Source organism: Cetorhinus maximus, chromosome 18 (assembly GCF_964194155.1).
Source record: "Cetorhinus maximus chromosome 18, sCetMax3.hap1.1, whole genome shotgun sequence".
In the NCBI taxonomy this organism is placed as follows: Eukaryota; Metazoa; Chordata; class Chondrichthyes; order Lamniformes; family Cetorhinidae; genus Cetorhinus; species Cetorhinus maximus.
The window spans coordinates 7,108,308-7,124,138 of NC_135896.1; the positions used below are offsets into that span (position 1 = coordinate 7,108,308).

General features: G+C 44.9%; 1 protein-coding gene across 1 annotated transcript in view; it reads left to right on the plus strand.

Annotated features, from left to right (window-relative positions):
- The window catches only part of nrde2 (NRDE-2, necessary for RNA interference, domain containing), a 63,745-nt gene extending 52,584 nt beyond the window's left edge, over positions 1 to 11,161 (plus strand). The window contains exons 10-14 of the mRNA XM_078562028.1: positions 3,647 to 4,033; positions 5,626 to 6,551; positions 7,927 to 8,065; positions 9,591 to 9,662; positions 10,485 to 11,161. Coding sequence (XP_078418154.1) covers positions 3,647 to 4,033; positions 5,626 to 6,551; positions 7,927 to 8,065; positions 9,591 to 9,662; positions 10,485 to 10,610 — 1,650 coding nt within the window. The 3' untranslated portion in view covers positions 10,611 to 11,161. The remainder of the gene's footprint in view (positions 1 to 3,646; positions 4,034 to 5,625; positions 6,552 to 7,926; positions 8,066 to 9,590; positions 9,663 to 10,484) is intronic.
- The last annotated feature ends 4,670 nt before the right edge of the window (positions 11,162 to 15,831 follow it).

The window sequence follows — 15,831 nt, forward strand, 5'->3', positions numbered from 1 at the left end:
GAGATCTCAGGGTCGTGGAGTTGGAGGAGATTACAAGAGATAGGGAGGGGCTAGGCTACGGAGGAACTTGAAGGACAGGATGAGAGTTTTAAAATCATTGGAGCCAGTGTAGGCCAGAAAACCAATAAAATAGTCAAATAAAGAGGCAGGGATGAGGGCCTCGGAAACCGACGAGGCAGGGACAGAATCCAGCTATGTTACAGAGGTGGTTGGAAGCACATCTTGGGGTCGGATACAACACCGAGGCTATGAACGGCCTGTTTCAACCTCAGACAGTCACTAGGTCAAGGGATGATGTACCGTTAGCTTCTGACTGAGACAAGATTGCTGCCCAGTGAAGCACAGCTGGTGGGACTGGAGCTCACCTCCCTCCATAACACGTTGTTCAATTGGCATCATTGACCAGGATAGGTCCCAGATTAATATAACCCAACTGGACCCATATCTGAACTCAGTCCCATACGACATTGTTGACCTTTAGCGACCATTCAAGTGACCTAGTAATTTAGTCAGTGGCAAAAATAACCCTTTGTAGTTTAATAAAAAAAACACCCACCGTCACTCTCTGGAGGAACAAGAGATGGTCAATAAACACAGCTTTACTAGTTTTACTTACAAGCAACAATAACTTGCATTTATTTAAGTGCCTTTAATGTGGAAAAGTGTCAGGGTTCTTCAGGGAAGGATAATAATAAAGAAACCCAGAGCATTTTTTAAAAATGTTGAATATATTGTGAAATGCCCAAATTGGATATCTCAGAATAGTCTGATGTGGGCTGCAAGAGAGTAACTTAATCATTGTTACATTAGAGAGAAGAAAGGACTTGTGTTTGTAACACTAGCTCCCCCTCTCCCCTCGAGAGGACCATTACCCTATTTAAAATGCACAGTAAAGATTTGTCCATCGTTTATGGAGCAGCTGGAGCACATATCTTTTGGTTGCTGACCCAGCAGTACAGCAACATCGATTTCAAATAGCTCGTTGCAGGAGAATGCACGAAATCCACTTTTTCTCTTACACCTTTGGTTTCTGTTCAGTGTGTTTAGTATTAAAGAATGTTTCAGGATAAAATGAGCACATTGTTTGGCCTGGCAGCTGACCAATGCCACCCATCCCAGTATTCATTGGTGAGGCTGTCCAAGGTGGCATCCACTGTTTAGCCTTGGTGCGTTTGTAAACTACTGGGCTGAATCTTCATTGGAGTGGCCATCACTGTTGGATTGCACTCTCGCTCCTGTTTTCTGACCTTAGCCTGGAGCTCCATATTTCTTCCCCGGACTTTTGGCCCTGTGGAGTGGGGGCTATTCAAGAAGGTCCAGATGGGGGGAGGGTTGGTGTCAGTAGGATAGTTACTCAGGAGGTGGAATTGGTTTTAATCTTTTTAACTTTTCCTGGGTAACTATTCTGCTAAGTAAGTTGGAACCATCCAAAGTCTCCAACTTTCAATCGAGTTGCAGAGGGTCCCAGACGCAGGGTAATTGCCCAACGAAAGTTGAAACTTCCAGGGCAATTCCCATGCAGATCTTACTTGGGCTTCTGAGGGGTTCCCCCAGCGCGTCTTCTGGGGTACCTCCGGGATGGAGCCCTCTGGAGAATGGAAGATCTGGGCCGTTACACAGTGGAGATGTGAATGTATTTTGAATTGCAAAGTTTTTAATTATTGTATTGGAAAGTTAACAAAGAAATGTGACCTGTTCTTGGAGATTTTTGTGAGTGTCACACTTGCATCCTGTCAGCGTATCCTCTGACCTGACCTGAGTGCTGTCATGGATAATCTGCTAGGATGCAATCTATAGTGAAACAGTAGGAGACCATTTAGCCCCTCGAGCTATTTCCACCATCCAGTTAGAACATAGTTGATTTCATCTCCGTTTACTCGCCTTGATTTTATGCTGATCAATACTATTACCTAACAGAAGTCTATCAATCTCTGTATTGAAAATCCCGGCATCCGCAGCCTTCTGGGGGGAGAGAGTCCCAGATTTCCACTGTCCTTTGTACCATGTGTTTTTTATATTACTGTATCCTATCCCCATGGGAGTTTCTGCACTAAATCCACCATTTGTACAATACATGTGAACATGCAGCTCCACCTAATGGTCACAGTAAGAGCACAAACCACATACTGGTAAAAATTGAGCTGGTCAGGGGTTATTTATTCTTCAGTCAACATCACAGGGAAAAAAAACACAGTCTGGTTATTTATTGCATTTTGTTTGTGGGACCTTGCTGTGGACAAATTAGTACCGTGCTTGCCGACTTAATAGCACACTTCAAAATTACTTCATTGGCTGAAGAGCTTTGACTGTGATTCAAATCGCGTACCAAGGCAGTTTAAGAATCTGGAAATAAGCTGATCTTTAATAAGTGACCATGAAGCTGCTGGATTGTCATAAGAACCAACCTGATTTACTAATGCCCTTTAGGGAAAGAAACCTATCATTGCGTCATCTAGCCTATACGTGACTGCTAACATCGTTTACTCTTAACCATGTTCTGTGGCCTAGCAAGTCACTCCGATGCATCAAAAAGAAATAAATCGCCACCACCACCAACACCACCATCACCAACACCATCACCAACACCACCAACACCACCACCACCACCAACACCACCACCATCGACACCACCACCACCACCACCTTAGGGCAGCCAGGACTGGGCTGTGTGTGCTGGCCTTTCGAATGACACCCGCACCCCGAGAGTTGTGTTGATGACGCCTTTATTAAACGGCAGAGGAATTTCATACAATCTGTTCACATATTTTCTCCCATTGTTGCACAAGCGCTCAAACTTCAATCTATAAAATGCTGAAATGAGAAATAGAAACTGAGAGGACGATGTGTGTAGCTGACTTGCTGTTAGAAGTCACCAAAGAGATGACTTAGCACCTTTTTCCCCAACTCGGGACATCCAAAGTACTTTACAACCAATGAAATAACTTTAGAAGTGCTGTCGTTGTTGTTATAATGTAAGAAACCTGGCAGCCAAATCGTGCACAGCAATTCCTGCAAACAGCAATGTGATAATGACCAGATGTTGGTTGAGGAATAGATATTTGTCAGGACACCAGGGAGAACACACCTGCTGTTCTTTGAGTAGTGTAGCCGAATCTTTAATGTTAGCTAGGGAGGGGAGGCGACCTCAGTTTAATGTCTCATCCAGAAGACGGCAACTCTGACAGTTCAGCCCTCCCTCAGTACTGCATTGGGAGCGTCAGCCTGCATTACGTGCTCAGTCCTCTGGAGTGGGACTTGAACCCACAATTTAAGAGGTGAGAGTGCTACTCACTGAACCATGGGAAGTGTGGTCATCATCAACTCAAAGATTTCGGAGTTATTGACCAGCATCGTATCCCATTGTTGCAAAAGAGAAATGGTTTTAGGGAATAAAAACTGGAAAAATTGAAAGTATGGAGCAAGTCATTCAGGATCTTGGAAAGATTAAAAGATTCACCAGAACACATCTCAGTGCTTCAGACAACAAATTACCTTTTGGAACACCGTAATAGATAAACAAGTGGTTTATCTCTCACACTTCAAAATATTAATGTTGCCTTGTTTTAAACACACATTTTAATTGTAAGGGCATCTTTCAGGTTTCATTAAAGCTGTAAACATTTTTCCCTTTTTTAAATATAAACAGGTGCTGTTTGACGACGTTGGTTCTTCAATGTTCAAAATCTCCAGCCCACATCTGAAGTTCCAGCTCATGTCCTCCTTTTTCCAGTTTCTGGGAATTCCAGCTGGGTGCGGCCTCCCTCCCTCCTGCCTGAACATGGCGTTGGATGAGCTCAGCCTGTTTGCAGGCGGTTCGAGTGATGGGAGACCGCTGTCTTGGTCTGACTCTCCAGCCTCTGGGGTCAGCGCTGTCGGGTTCATGGCTGCAGTGCCCAATCAGCGGAGGACAGCTGGCCACTGCAAAGAAGGGGAGGACTTCATACGGACAGCGTTTCACCAGGCCTTGCCCCTGTTTGCCGGGGAAGAACGGTCAGAGCTTGCACTGAGCTGGCTGCGGTATGAAAAATCCAAGGTAAGAACACCCAATGATCTGGGGATCACATAGGGGACACAGCACAGAAACAGACCACTCAGCCCAGCCTGTCCATACCGACACTTATGCCCCAATCATCCTCCTCCCCTTCTTCATCTGTGCGCCCAGAAGTGGATGCAATACTCTAGAGGCATTCAATAGGGAATTAGACTGTTACTTGAAAAGGAAGAGTGTACAGGGTTACGGGGACAAGGCGGGGGAATAGTGCTAGGCGAATTGCCCATTCGGAAAGCTGTTGCTGATACGATAGACTGAATGGCCTCCTGTGTGCTGTAACAATTCTGAGATTTGTTACTTCAGTACAGTACTGGGGGAGTACTGCACTGTCAGATGTGCTGCCTTTCTGAGGTCCCGCCTGCCATCTCAGGTGGACGTGAGAGACCCCAGACCATCACTGGAAGAAGTATACCTCGTGCCTCAGTGGCCTGGGCCAATATTTATTCCTCAGTCAACATCACAGGAAAAAAAAACACACAATCTGGTTACTTATTGCATTTTGTTTGTGGGACCTTGCTGTGGTCAAATTGGTGCCACGTTTGCCTACTTAATAGTTACTTCAAAATTACTTAATTGGCTGAAGAGCTTTGGGACATTCGGAGGATGTGAAAGGTGCCATATAAATGCAAGCTCTTATTTCAATGCTTTATCAGGGAATGGAGGTTTCAGGCAGGAATACTACCTCAGAGAGATTAATAGGATGCTTAATTGCTGAAAATATGTATAAACATCTTTTTTTAAAAAGACAATTGTGGGGTGTTTTTGATTTATGAAGATGTTACGATGAACTGCTTGTGCCCAGTTCAGGATAGCAGCTTCCCCTACAGTTTCAAGGCTTTGTACAATAATAACAACAACTTATATTTATATGGTGTCTTTAACATAATGAAATGTCCCAAAGTGCTTCACGGGAGCATTAATATGACACTGGGTCACATAAGGAGCTATTGGGTCAAATGATCAAAAGCTTGGTCAAACAGGTAGGTTTTAAGGAGCCTCTTAAAGGACGAAAGAGGGACAGAGAGGTTTAGGGAGGGAATTCCAGAGCTTGGGGCCCAGGCAACTGAAGGTACAGCCACCAATGTTGGAGAAATTATCATCGGGGATGCACAGGAGGCCGGAATTAGAGGAACGCAGATATTTTTGGCTGGAGGAGATTACAGAGATAGGGAGGGGTAAGGCCATGGAAGGATTTGAAAACAAGAATGAGAATTATATAAAGTCAAGATGTTGCATTACCAGCTTCACGGATAGTGTGGGCAGTGCAACATGCTAGTAATTGGACCTGGACATGATGGGACTGTGGGTATAGTGATTCCTGCTGCTGTGTGCCTGTTGAGTGAGAGCTACCATTGCCTCACAATGGAATTGCCTGTCGACATTCACTCACTGTCTAAGCTTCCCTGAAGCACGGACATGTGGGTGAAATACAGGGAAGGTCTGTGTTGCTCCACCCACGAGGCGGCGTTTTCGAGAGGGGGACTTGGGCGTAGGTTTGGATGTAGTGGGGAGAGGAGTTAGGGAACTGGCAAAATTGTTTTTAAAAATCACTGTGCCTGTTAACTGATTGACAGGTTGTGAGGAGCCTGCAGTTCAGGAACAAGAAACAGCTGAAATCTCAGGGGAAGAGGAGCAAGAAACTAGCCAAAAACCTTCTGAAGGAGACTGAGAACAGGAACAATCTGGCCCTCTGGAAGGAATACGCCCACTTGGAATGGATACTGGGCAATGTGGAGGACTCGAGAAAGGTCTTTGACACAGCCATCGCTATGGCTGTCACTCAGGGCCTGAAGAGCTCCACACTGTGTGACCTCTGCTTCCTCTATGCCTCGCTGGAGCTGGAGTTAATGGGGAGCATTGCCAGGTCAGCAACATGTCGAGCAGTTTACATCCTAACCAGATTTGCCCAGGGCGTTGCCTATTCACCTTACACAGGTGAAGCACTCCCAGTTAATGTCCTTAAGGCTCGAAAAACATATGAGCATTCTTTACAGGACTGGTTAACCAATGACTTAACTTCACCACGCCTGTCACCTGGTCAGCTGGTAAGCCTCGTAGGTTGCTTTGCGCTCTTCCAGTACCTCACAGTGGGCATTCAGGCTGCTGACGCACTCTACAGGCAGGCTTCTGAAAGGCTTATAAGCCTCTCCTCCTCAGTGGACAAAATGCAACCCACCAAGAGTGCCTGGGGACACAGTGTGATTTCTGCTTCTGAGAGGCTGACCATGATGCACGTGACACTGCTGAAGTTCCACATGAGGACCAGTGTGTATCCATTGGGACCTCTTCGCGAGACACTTACACCTGCTTTGAGGCAGTATCCTGGTAACCACGATCTTTGGGAGTTGTACTTGCAGGTTGAGAGCAAATCCCACAATGCCAGCCGGGCCAGAAAGTTCTTTGACGCCATCACCAGGACTGCAAAAAACATAATCCTGCCATGGCTGTTTGCAATTTATGCAGAAGAGCGGAGAAAGGAACGTGTCGATTCTGTGCAAAGGTAAGAACCACATGCTGACGGCAGCCAGCTCTGCCTCCCCAGCACCTCTCTCAGGGCCTCCCCTGCCTCTGATTCATCAACCCTGCTCGTCCAAATTTCAGCACTGGAGGAGCAGACATTTTCTCTGGTTAAACATTGGCAAAACTGAAGGCGTTGACCTCAGTCTGCGCCACCAACTCTGTTCCCTAGCCACCGATACTGCACCTTTCCCTGTCCACTGTCGGACTGCACCATTCACAACCTTGGTGTTGTGTTTGACCCAGAATCTCAGAAATGTTACAACACAAGAGGCCATTCAGCCCATTATGTCTGCAACAATTCTGAGCAATGCACCTAGTGCCACTCCCCTGCCATCTCCCCGTAGCCCTGCACATTCTCCCTTTTCAGATAGTAACCCAATTCCCTCTTGAATACAAAAACAAAAATAAAAATACCTGGAAAAACTCAGCAGGTCTGACAGCATCTGCGGAGAGGAGTACAGTTAACGTTTCGAGTCCGTATGACTCTTCAACAGAACGGAACAGAATTTCCCTCTTGAATACCTCGATTGAACCTGCCTCCGCCACGCTCTCGGGCAGTGCATTCCAGGTCCTAACCACTTGCTGCATGAAAATGTTTCTCAGCCTCCATTGCTTCTTTTTCAAATTACCTTAAATCTGTGTCCCTTGGTTTTCGATCCTTCCACCAATGGGAACATTTTCTCCCTATCAGCTCTGCCCAGACCCTCATGATTTTGTGTACCTCTATCAAATTCCCCCCTCAACCTTCTCTTCTCCAAGCAGAATAGCCCCAGCCTCTCCAATCTTTCCACATAACAAAGTTCCTCATCCCTGGAACCATTCTCATGAATCTTTTTTGCACTCTCTCCAATGCCTTCACATCCTTCCGAAAGTGCAGCACCCAAAACGGGACACAATACTCCAGTTGAGGCTGAACCAGTATTTTATTCAAGTTCAACATAACCTCCTTGCTTTTGTACTATATGCCCCTATTAATAAAGCTTAGGACCCTATATGCTTTATTAACCGCACTCGCACCCTATCCCTCCACCTCTCCTGCCACCTTCAATGATTTATGCACACATCCACCCAGGTCGCTCTGCTCCTGCACCCCTTTTAGAATTGTACCCTTTGTTTTATATTGTCATTCCATGTTCTTCTTGCCAGATGAACCACTTCACACTTCTCTGCATTGAATTTCATCTGTCACTTGTCTGCCCATTCCACCAACTTGTCTATGTCTTTTTGAAGACACTATCTTCCTCACAGTTCACAATGCTTGGACTTTCCTCCAGAATAGTATTTCCACTGTTGGTTGTGATCAATGTTTATTGGAGGAAGGGCTAATCATTTATTTCTTTCTCCTGTCTCCACAGGGCTGATGTTGGGCCTGTGTACAGCACTCTCCCAGAAACAGGCCTTAGCAATCGGATCAAAGCACTGTTTGAGCATGCTGTTCAGTCGGAGGCTGGTGTGCACTGTGTTTTACTCTGGAGGATGTACCTGAGCTTTACAGTAAGAACGAATTGCAGCCATTAGTGTGGGCAGTAGGAGGAGCTTCCTGTTCTGCAGCCTCCTCCACTGTTTAATTTTATATAATACCCTTCCTGGACCCATGAACCCCTCAAATCAAAACCCTAGGGGTTAACTGCAAGTGATTAGTGGTAAACCCATTAGGTGAATCTGGCATTTTAAGGTTGATAAAATAACAGGCAATTGGCTAGTAACCTTTGGTGATAAACTATGGAATCATACCACATAGAAGAAATCCATTCGGCCCATCGTGTCTGTGCTGGCTCTCTGAAAGAGCTACCGATTAGCCCCATAGCCCTGTGTATGCAAAAAAATATGCAATTCTTTAAGAAGGGTCTGAAGTTCCCAAATGAATTGAATATTGCAATGTAGCTGGGGAGGAGGAGTGCAGAAATAAAATCAAAGCTCCACAGGTCTGGCAGCATCTGTGGGGAGAGAAACAGAGTTAACATATCGAGTCCAGCCTGACTCTTCGTCGGAACTGTGACTATGACTCTTTGGAGGAGGAGTGCAGGTTAGTCAAGTTCGCCCAGTGATGTAGTCATCGATAACCATTGACCGCTTCGTGTCTCTTGATTACCTCTTGGAATCCGAGGCGGATTTTGCGAATTATTTTTCATCAGCGGCCATTGTCCTTTAATTTGCCTCATTACAGAGTTGGTTGGGAGCCACACTGCAGTTGTACCTCCAGCAAATTGTAAGCCTTGGAGAGGGTGCCGAGCAGATTTACTAGCATGGTATCAATCACGTGGTGGGGAGACTGGAGAAGCTGGAGTCCTCCTTGGAGCAGAGAAAGTTGAGGGGAGATTCGGTATAGAGGTGTTCCGAATTAGGAAGGGTTTTGTTTAATTCATTTGTTTCATTGCCCAGCATTTATTTCTCTTGTTCAGAGGGGCATTTTTAAGAGTCAGCCACATTGCTATGGCTCTGGAGCCACATGTAGGCCAGATTTCCTTCTCTAGTCAACCAGATGGCTGATGTCAACCAAATGACAATCGACAATGGTTCCATGGACTTTTAATTCCAGATATTTATTGAATTCAAATTCTGCCATCTCCCCAGAGCATTACCCTGGTCTCTGGAGTACACTCCAGTGACAATACCACTATGCCACCGCCTCCCTCTCCCTCAACTTGTTGGAGTAGATGGGGAGGAAACGTTTCCACTGGCAGGAAGATCAGTGATCAGAGTACCCAGATTAAGATAATTGGAAAAGGGACCAGGGGAGATGAGAATTTTATTTTATGCAGCAAGTGTTTTTGATTTGGAATGGACTTCCTAACCAGGCAGTGGAAGCAGATTCAACAGTAACTTCCAGAAGAGAATTGGATAAATACTTGGCAAGGAAAAATTTGCAGGGATATGGGGAAAGAGCAGGGGAGTGGAACTAACTCTTTCAAACTACTGTAACGACGCTATAATTTTGTTCCCACCTTCTGTAGCTGAGTGTTCCTGTTGGAACGAGCTCTAGTTCTAATGCATTTCCTTCAACCCTCCCACAACACAGGTTACTCAAGGGAATGTTGAGAGGATAAAGGGCCTGTTTTATCGAGCTCTACAGGCGTGTCCCTGGGCAAAGGTAGGACAGCAATTGAGGCTCGGAGCCTTTAACCATTGAACTAACTGGCTATAATGTTGTACCCAGAATCACCCGATCAGCTTGTTGCTTTTATATACCCTGGCTAACATTTTAGATGTGTGTACCAGAATGAAATGTGTACTCCAGCCTCTGCATTATGGGCTTCATCACCCATTCATCACCTGGAGCAAGAGCAGGATGAGACAATTCATCCCTTGGATCTGTTTCACCTTTCAATTAGATCATGGCTCATCTGTGCACCAGGTCTTAATTATTCCAACTTTGTTCCTTATCCCTTAATTACACTTACCCAGCAAAACCCCTGATCTCAGTCTGGGCAGTGTTTGAGAGTTCCAGATTTTTAGGATCCTTTGCATAAAAAGTGCTTCCTGATTTCACTTCTAACTCTTAACGGGCAATGAAATACTTTGGAGGTGTTGTCATTGTTATAATGTACGAAATGCCAATTTGCGCACATCAACCTCCAACAAACAGCAATGAAGGAAAGACCATTTTGGCTGTGTTAGTTTAGGGATAAACATTGGACACGGCATCGGGGAAACATGCTGCTTTTCTTCAAATAGGGCCATAGGATCTTTCACAACCACCTGAATGGACAGGGCCATGGGTTAATGTCTGATCTAAGGTGGCACCCTTGACAGTGCAGCACTCCCTCAGTACAGCTACTACATTGGGAATGCCAGCTTGGAGTGGGCGCTGAAGCTATGACGTCTGTCTCGATGGTGAGAGTGCTACTCACTAAGCCACAATTAACACAATAAACCTGGAAAAATACTAAGTACCTTTTCCCTTATTCCTCAGGTCCTGTACCTGGATGCAGCTGGCCACTTACCTGGGCAACTCCAAGAAATATTGGACTTAATGACTGAAAAGGAGATCCGAATCCGTGTTCCTATTGAGGAACTGGAAATTCTCATGGAAGATTGAGCGGGGAAGAAAGAAGAGTTGTATTTACATAGTGCCTTTCACATCCTTGGGACATGCCAAAGTGTTTGGCAGCCAATCAGTCACTGCCGGAAATGAGGCAGACAAGTAGTGCAACAGCCAAGCTCCCACCAACAGCAATGAGATAAATGACCAGATAATGTATTGACTGGGGGATGAATGTTGGCCAGGGCAGCTGTTGTGTAGGTAAATGCAGAAGCACTTTGGCTGACAGCAAGAAGCCCCCAGCAATTCATTGGGACCAATTTGGTGAAACTAATTGAGCAGGAAATGTCGGCGGGATATCGAGCAAACAGCCTCCTCTTTAAATGGTACCATGGGATCTTTGATATTCACCAAAACCAGCAGATGGGACTCAGTTTAACGTCTCATCCTAAGGATGGATTATTGAACATTTGTTAGGAGGATTTAAAGAAACTTAGAATATTTATTTTGTAATAAATGATAAACATGTACAGTTACTGTTTATTTGTATTTATATTGTTTGCTGAGCTGGAAAGTAAAGTTTACAAGTTATATTTTACTCTGCAAGGTATGTGACAATGAAGGTTATTTATTCCTAATCTCTTGGACACACTGACAGCCTGAAAAACATCGGGAAGGAAGATCCCATTGTTATTGGATAAACCGACTCTTTATCTTCATACTCATAGAATGATACAGTACAGAAGGAGGTCATTCGGCCCCTTAGTCCTGTACTGGCTCTTTGAAAGAGCTAATCAGTTAGTTCCACTCCTTGGCCCTTTCCCCTTAGCCCTGCAAATGATTCCTTCAAGTATTTATCCAATTCCTCTTTTAAAACTTAATATTGAATCTGTTCCTTCTAGCCCTTTTCCAGATCATTTCCCTTTAATAAAATTGGGTGTGTGGGGAGAGGTGAGGTGCAGTTTGTAAATTCAGTGTTTGGATTCCCCTCACTACAACTCTCATCACCCTGTTGGTGATTGTGGTTCCTGCACTGATACAGTTAAAAGACTGTATGAAGTTATTGCATTTCATGGGCTTTTTCTTTATTTGCCCAACTGTCACTAACAGGAGGATTTCAGCATCCTGCTTTATTTATAGTAACATACAAAATATACATTTAATCCCGATGGGACATGGCTGCCCAGGTACCAGAAGCTGTCTACTAGCTTGGTCTTCACGTGAGTTTGAATGGTTTGTGTCAGCGTGCTGTTTTACTGTGGGGGTGGGTGTCACCTGATTCCATCCAGACATGTGAATTATTATTTTTAATTAAGTCTCAGGGTGTGAGCCTTGCTGGCAAAGCCAGCATTTATCGCCTTCCCCTAATCGCCCTTGAGAAGTTGGTGGGTGAGCTGCCTTCTTGAACCACAGGACTCTGTGCTAAAGATGCTTTCATGGTATTGTTGGGGAGGGAATTCCAGCGACGATGAAGGAACGGCCGATATGTTTTCCAAGTCGGGATGGCGTGTGACTTGGAGGAGATCTTGGAATTTGTGGGGTTCCCACCCATCTGCTGCACTTTAATTAGGTCAATGGTTCTCAAACTTGGGTCTGTGAATGCTTAGGAGTCCATAGAGACTTTCCAGGAGGTCCACTAAATAATGTTCAAATACAAGCAGCAGGTGGAGTGCGCTGTCAGAGTGGACTGGCTATCTGGAGTAGGAGGGAAGAGCACAAGCTGGGAATGGAGTGACAGTAAATACCTGTTTTCTCAAAGGCATTATTAAACTCCCCTTTATATGGAACACTTTTTAATTATGATTATTATACAGTATTGTAATTGAGATGGCTGTCTGTGATAGCTAACGTCAGAGGGTTGTAGGGTTGAAGGAGCTTACAGCGCTGGAGCGAGACCATGAAGGAATCTGAGTGCAAAAGGTGAGAATTCAAAATCCAAGCACAGCACATTAAACCCATTTGACTCAGCTTCCACAATCGATATTGAGGACTGAACAGGTCCGTTCGATGTGCTGCCAAATACCTGTTACACCAACCCAGCTGAAGAAATATGGTTGTCACTGATTCTCACAAACCAAACAGCTTCTCAGAATTGGAATAATGCTGGCTTCAGTTTTACACAACTAATTTAACTTTTAAGATTACAATATTTGCTGGAAAGTATTGACCCTTCTCGTTTTATACAATGAAGATGGAGGGAGAAGTTGTGATTTTGATTAAATTTGTATGTTGATCTAATTAAAATGTGCAGCTTTTTGATAAGATTTTGGTTTAAATGCGTTATTGAATCCATTCCATGTTTTTCTATAGTGTATTCTGCATCATGTCTTCAGTGAGTTGCCTGTAGTGTCATTTCCTAATTCATCAGCATCTTTATCTTCAAGCTGATATCTCGCACACACTCATTATCCTATACTTGTTCCTCCCCCACACTGTTCCAAGTAGGAATGTAGACTGCCAGCTATTAGATTACTCTCAGCTATACTTGAACATGTTAACACGCTGCAGTGGGTAAACTATTTATACAGACAACGATTTCCTTCAAACCTCTTGGTTTTGATTGAAACCCAAAGCGAAAATCTCTTCTCTTAATACTTAAACCTATTAAGATACTTCATGCAATCTGACTCATCAATCACCGTTCACTCAGCGGACCGAATTGTCCTAGCCCCCTGATGGTGGGCTTTGAGGAAAGCGGGAGGGGTGCCAGGGTGTGGTGGCTCCCTGACACATTCCTGCTGTTGGGGACTTCTCCCATGGCGGTAGGGTTGGGGACAGTGGGGAGGTGGCCGATGAGGATCGGGATTGCTGCCTGCACCACTGAGGTGGGCAGCCAATTAAGCTGATTATAGACAAAATTAAGGTTGATTTTGTGGACTCACTGGCATTATGCCACTGGCAGAATGACCACCTCTCCACACCCCTGCTGCGTGCAGAGGCTCCATGCCCCAAAGAGGAGTCCTCTGGCAGGAACGTCTGCACCTACGGGTTTTCCTTCAGCTTCAATAGCTTCTCTCCTAATAATTTCAACATCCCTCAGAAGGATGCCTCTACGTTGAGACACCCCCTTGATCGCTGACCTGCTTCAGCAGCGCCCACCTCTCCCAGTGGGGCTGCTGAGGCCCCAGAGCTGCCAGCCCTCTGGGCAGCATCCAAGAGCATGCATGCCATCCTTAATAAGACAGCAAACGTGGATGACTGTCAATTAGGAGCAGCCTGGGGGAAGTATGGGCCGTCGGAATGTGCGGACTCTGGACCTCTATTTGGTCCTGAAGTCGGAGGGAAAATCCAGCCCAAGTTCCTAAATAACTATCTTTGGAAATTTTACCACTGCTGCATTAAATATGCACTCGGTATGTTGTTACCAATAAAGTGAACTCTGAAACCCTGCTGTTGTCAGTCAAACATATAAAAAAAGGCTCCTCATCTTCAGGAAAGTTTGTCATCTTGGAATCAATGGTTTGATGATGGTCTAGCCTTAAGACCCTTTGAGATCTCTGTGCTCCTCCAATCTTGATCTCTTGCACATTCCTGATTTTGCTTTGTCCTACCATTGGCGGCCATGCCTTCAGCTGCCCAGGTCCCAAACTCTGGGATGCCCTCTCTAAACCTGCCCATCTCTTCTCGTCTACTTTAAGTTGCTCCTTAAAATCTACCTTTTTGACCAAGTTTATGGTCATCTGTCCTAATATCTCAATTTTCTGCCCCACACTCTGTTTCTCTCTCCTCAGCTTGCTACAGTTCCAATGAAGCTCGATGTAATTTCGTGAAACAACACTTTATCTTTCAATTGGGCACATTGCATCCTTCCGGACTCCATGTTGAGTTCAATCATTTCAGATCGTAACCTCTGCCCCATTTTGTTGGATGGCAGCTTTTGGTGATGATCCTGCTATACCCATTTACACCTCTTATTAATTCATGGGTTGTGGCTATCGCTGGCTAGACTAGAATTTATTGCCCATTCATAGTTCCCCTTGAGAAGGTGGCACTGAGCTACCTTCTTGATTCACTGCAGTCCATGAGAGGGAGTTCCAGGATTTTGACCCAGCGACAGTGAAGGAACGGCGATATATTTCCAAGTCAGGATGGTGAGTGGCTTGGAGGGGAACTTCCAGGTGGCGGTGTTCCCGTGTGTCTGATGCTCTTATCCTCTTCTAGACCCACCACCACCTCTTCCCCCTTTTACTTGTTTTAAACCTGTCACATCTCTATCCAGTTCTGATGAAAAGTCATCTCCCTGGGACATTAACTTGGTTTCTCTCTCTACAGATGCAGGCTTGATTTGAGTATTTCCAGCCTTTTCTGTCCTTATTTCTAATATTTCTTTTTATGTGGCTTGGTATAAAATCTTGATAATGCTCCTTTGAGGTGCAGTAGGATTGTGGAATCTTCAATTTCTGTCAGAATGTTACATATACATTAACACTGTAGTGTCGGGTTTGCTGCACTTCATTTCACTAGAACAATCCAAAAGCTAATCACACAGCCTTGCACTCTTCCCACAGCCCTCCTCTTCCCTTATGAGATGAAGTGATCTCCTCTTCAATCACTTCTGGTGGCAACCTTTCTTTGAAAAAAAGGCTCTTAACCTCTCCTTTCACTTTTAGCACCAATTTTAAATTGGTGACCCTTCCCTTGATTTCTCACCTCTCCTGAAAATACTGACTCCCGCTGGTTCTGATTCCCTGGCCACCAAGTCGTTATAGCCTACGCTGTGAAGGAGGGGTAGATTCTAAACTAATCTGTGGAATATTTCAGTGAACAAGTGAGTAGTCAATATGTGGGTAGAATCAGTACTGATTCATTCTAATGCAAATTCGATGGATTCCTCTAGAGAAAACATTTTGGGATACAGGATGTGGGTAATTTGAGATGTGACATGGTGAGTCAATGTAGCGTGTTTGGGAGGGACTATGTCCTAAAACACTCGATCACTGAGTGTTTTTTCTCACTTCATGTTGTAGAATCAAAGAATGGTTACAGCACAGAAGGAAGCCACTCGGTCTATCATATCTGTGCCAGCTCTCCGTAAGAGTAACCCAGTTAGTCCCATTGCCCTGTCCTTTCCCTGTAGCCCTGCAAACTTACTTTCCTTTCAGCTATTTTATCCAACTCTTTTTCAAAAATTGCTATTGAATCTGCCTCCACCACCCTCTCTGACAATGCATTCCAAATTGTAACCACTTGCTGAGTGATGAGGAAGAAGGACAAAATTAGGTTCAACTGTGATAGCAACCCCCACCCTTTACCCACAACCTGTTAGCCTGCTAATACT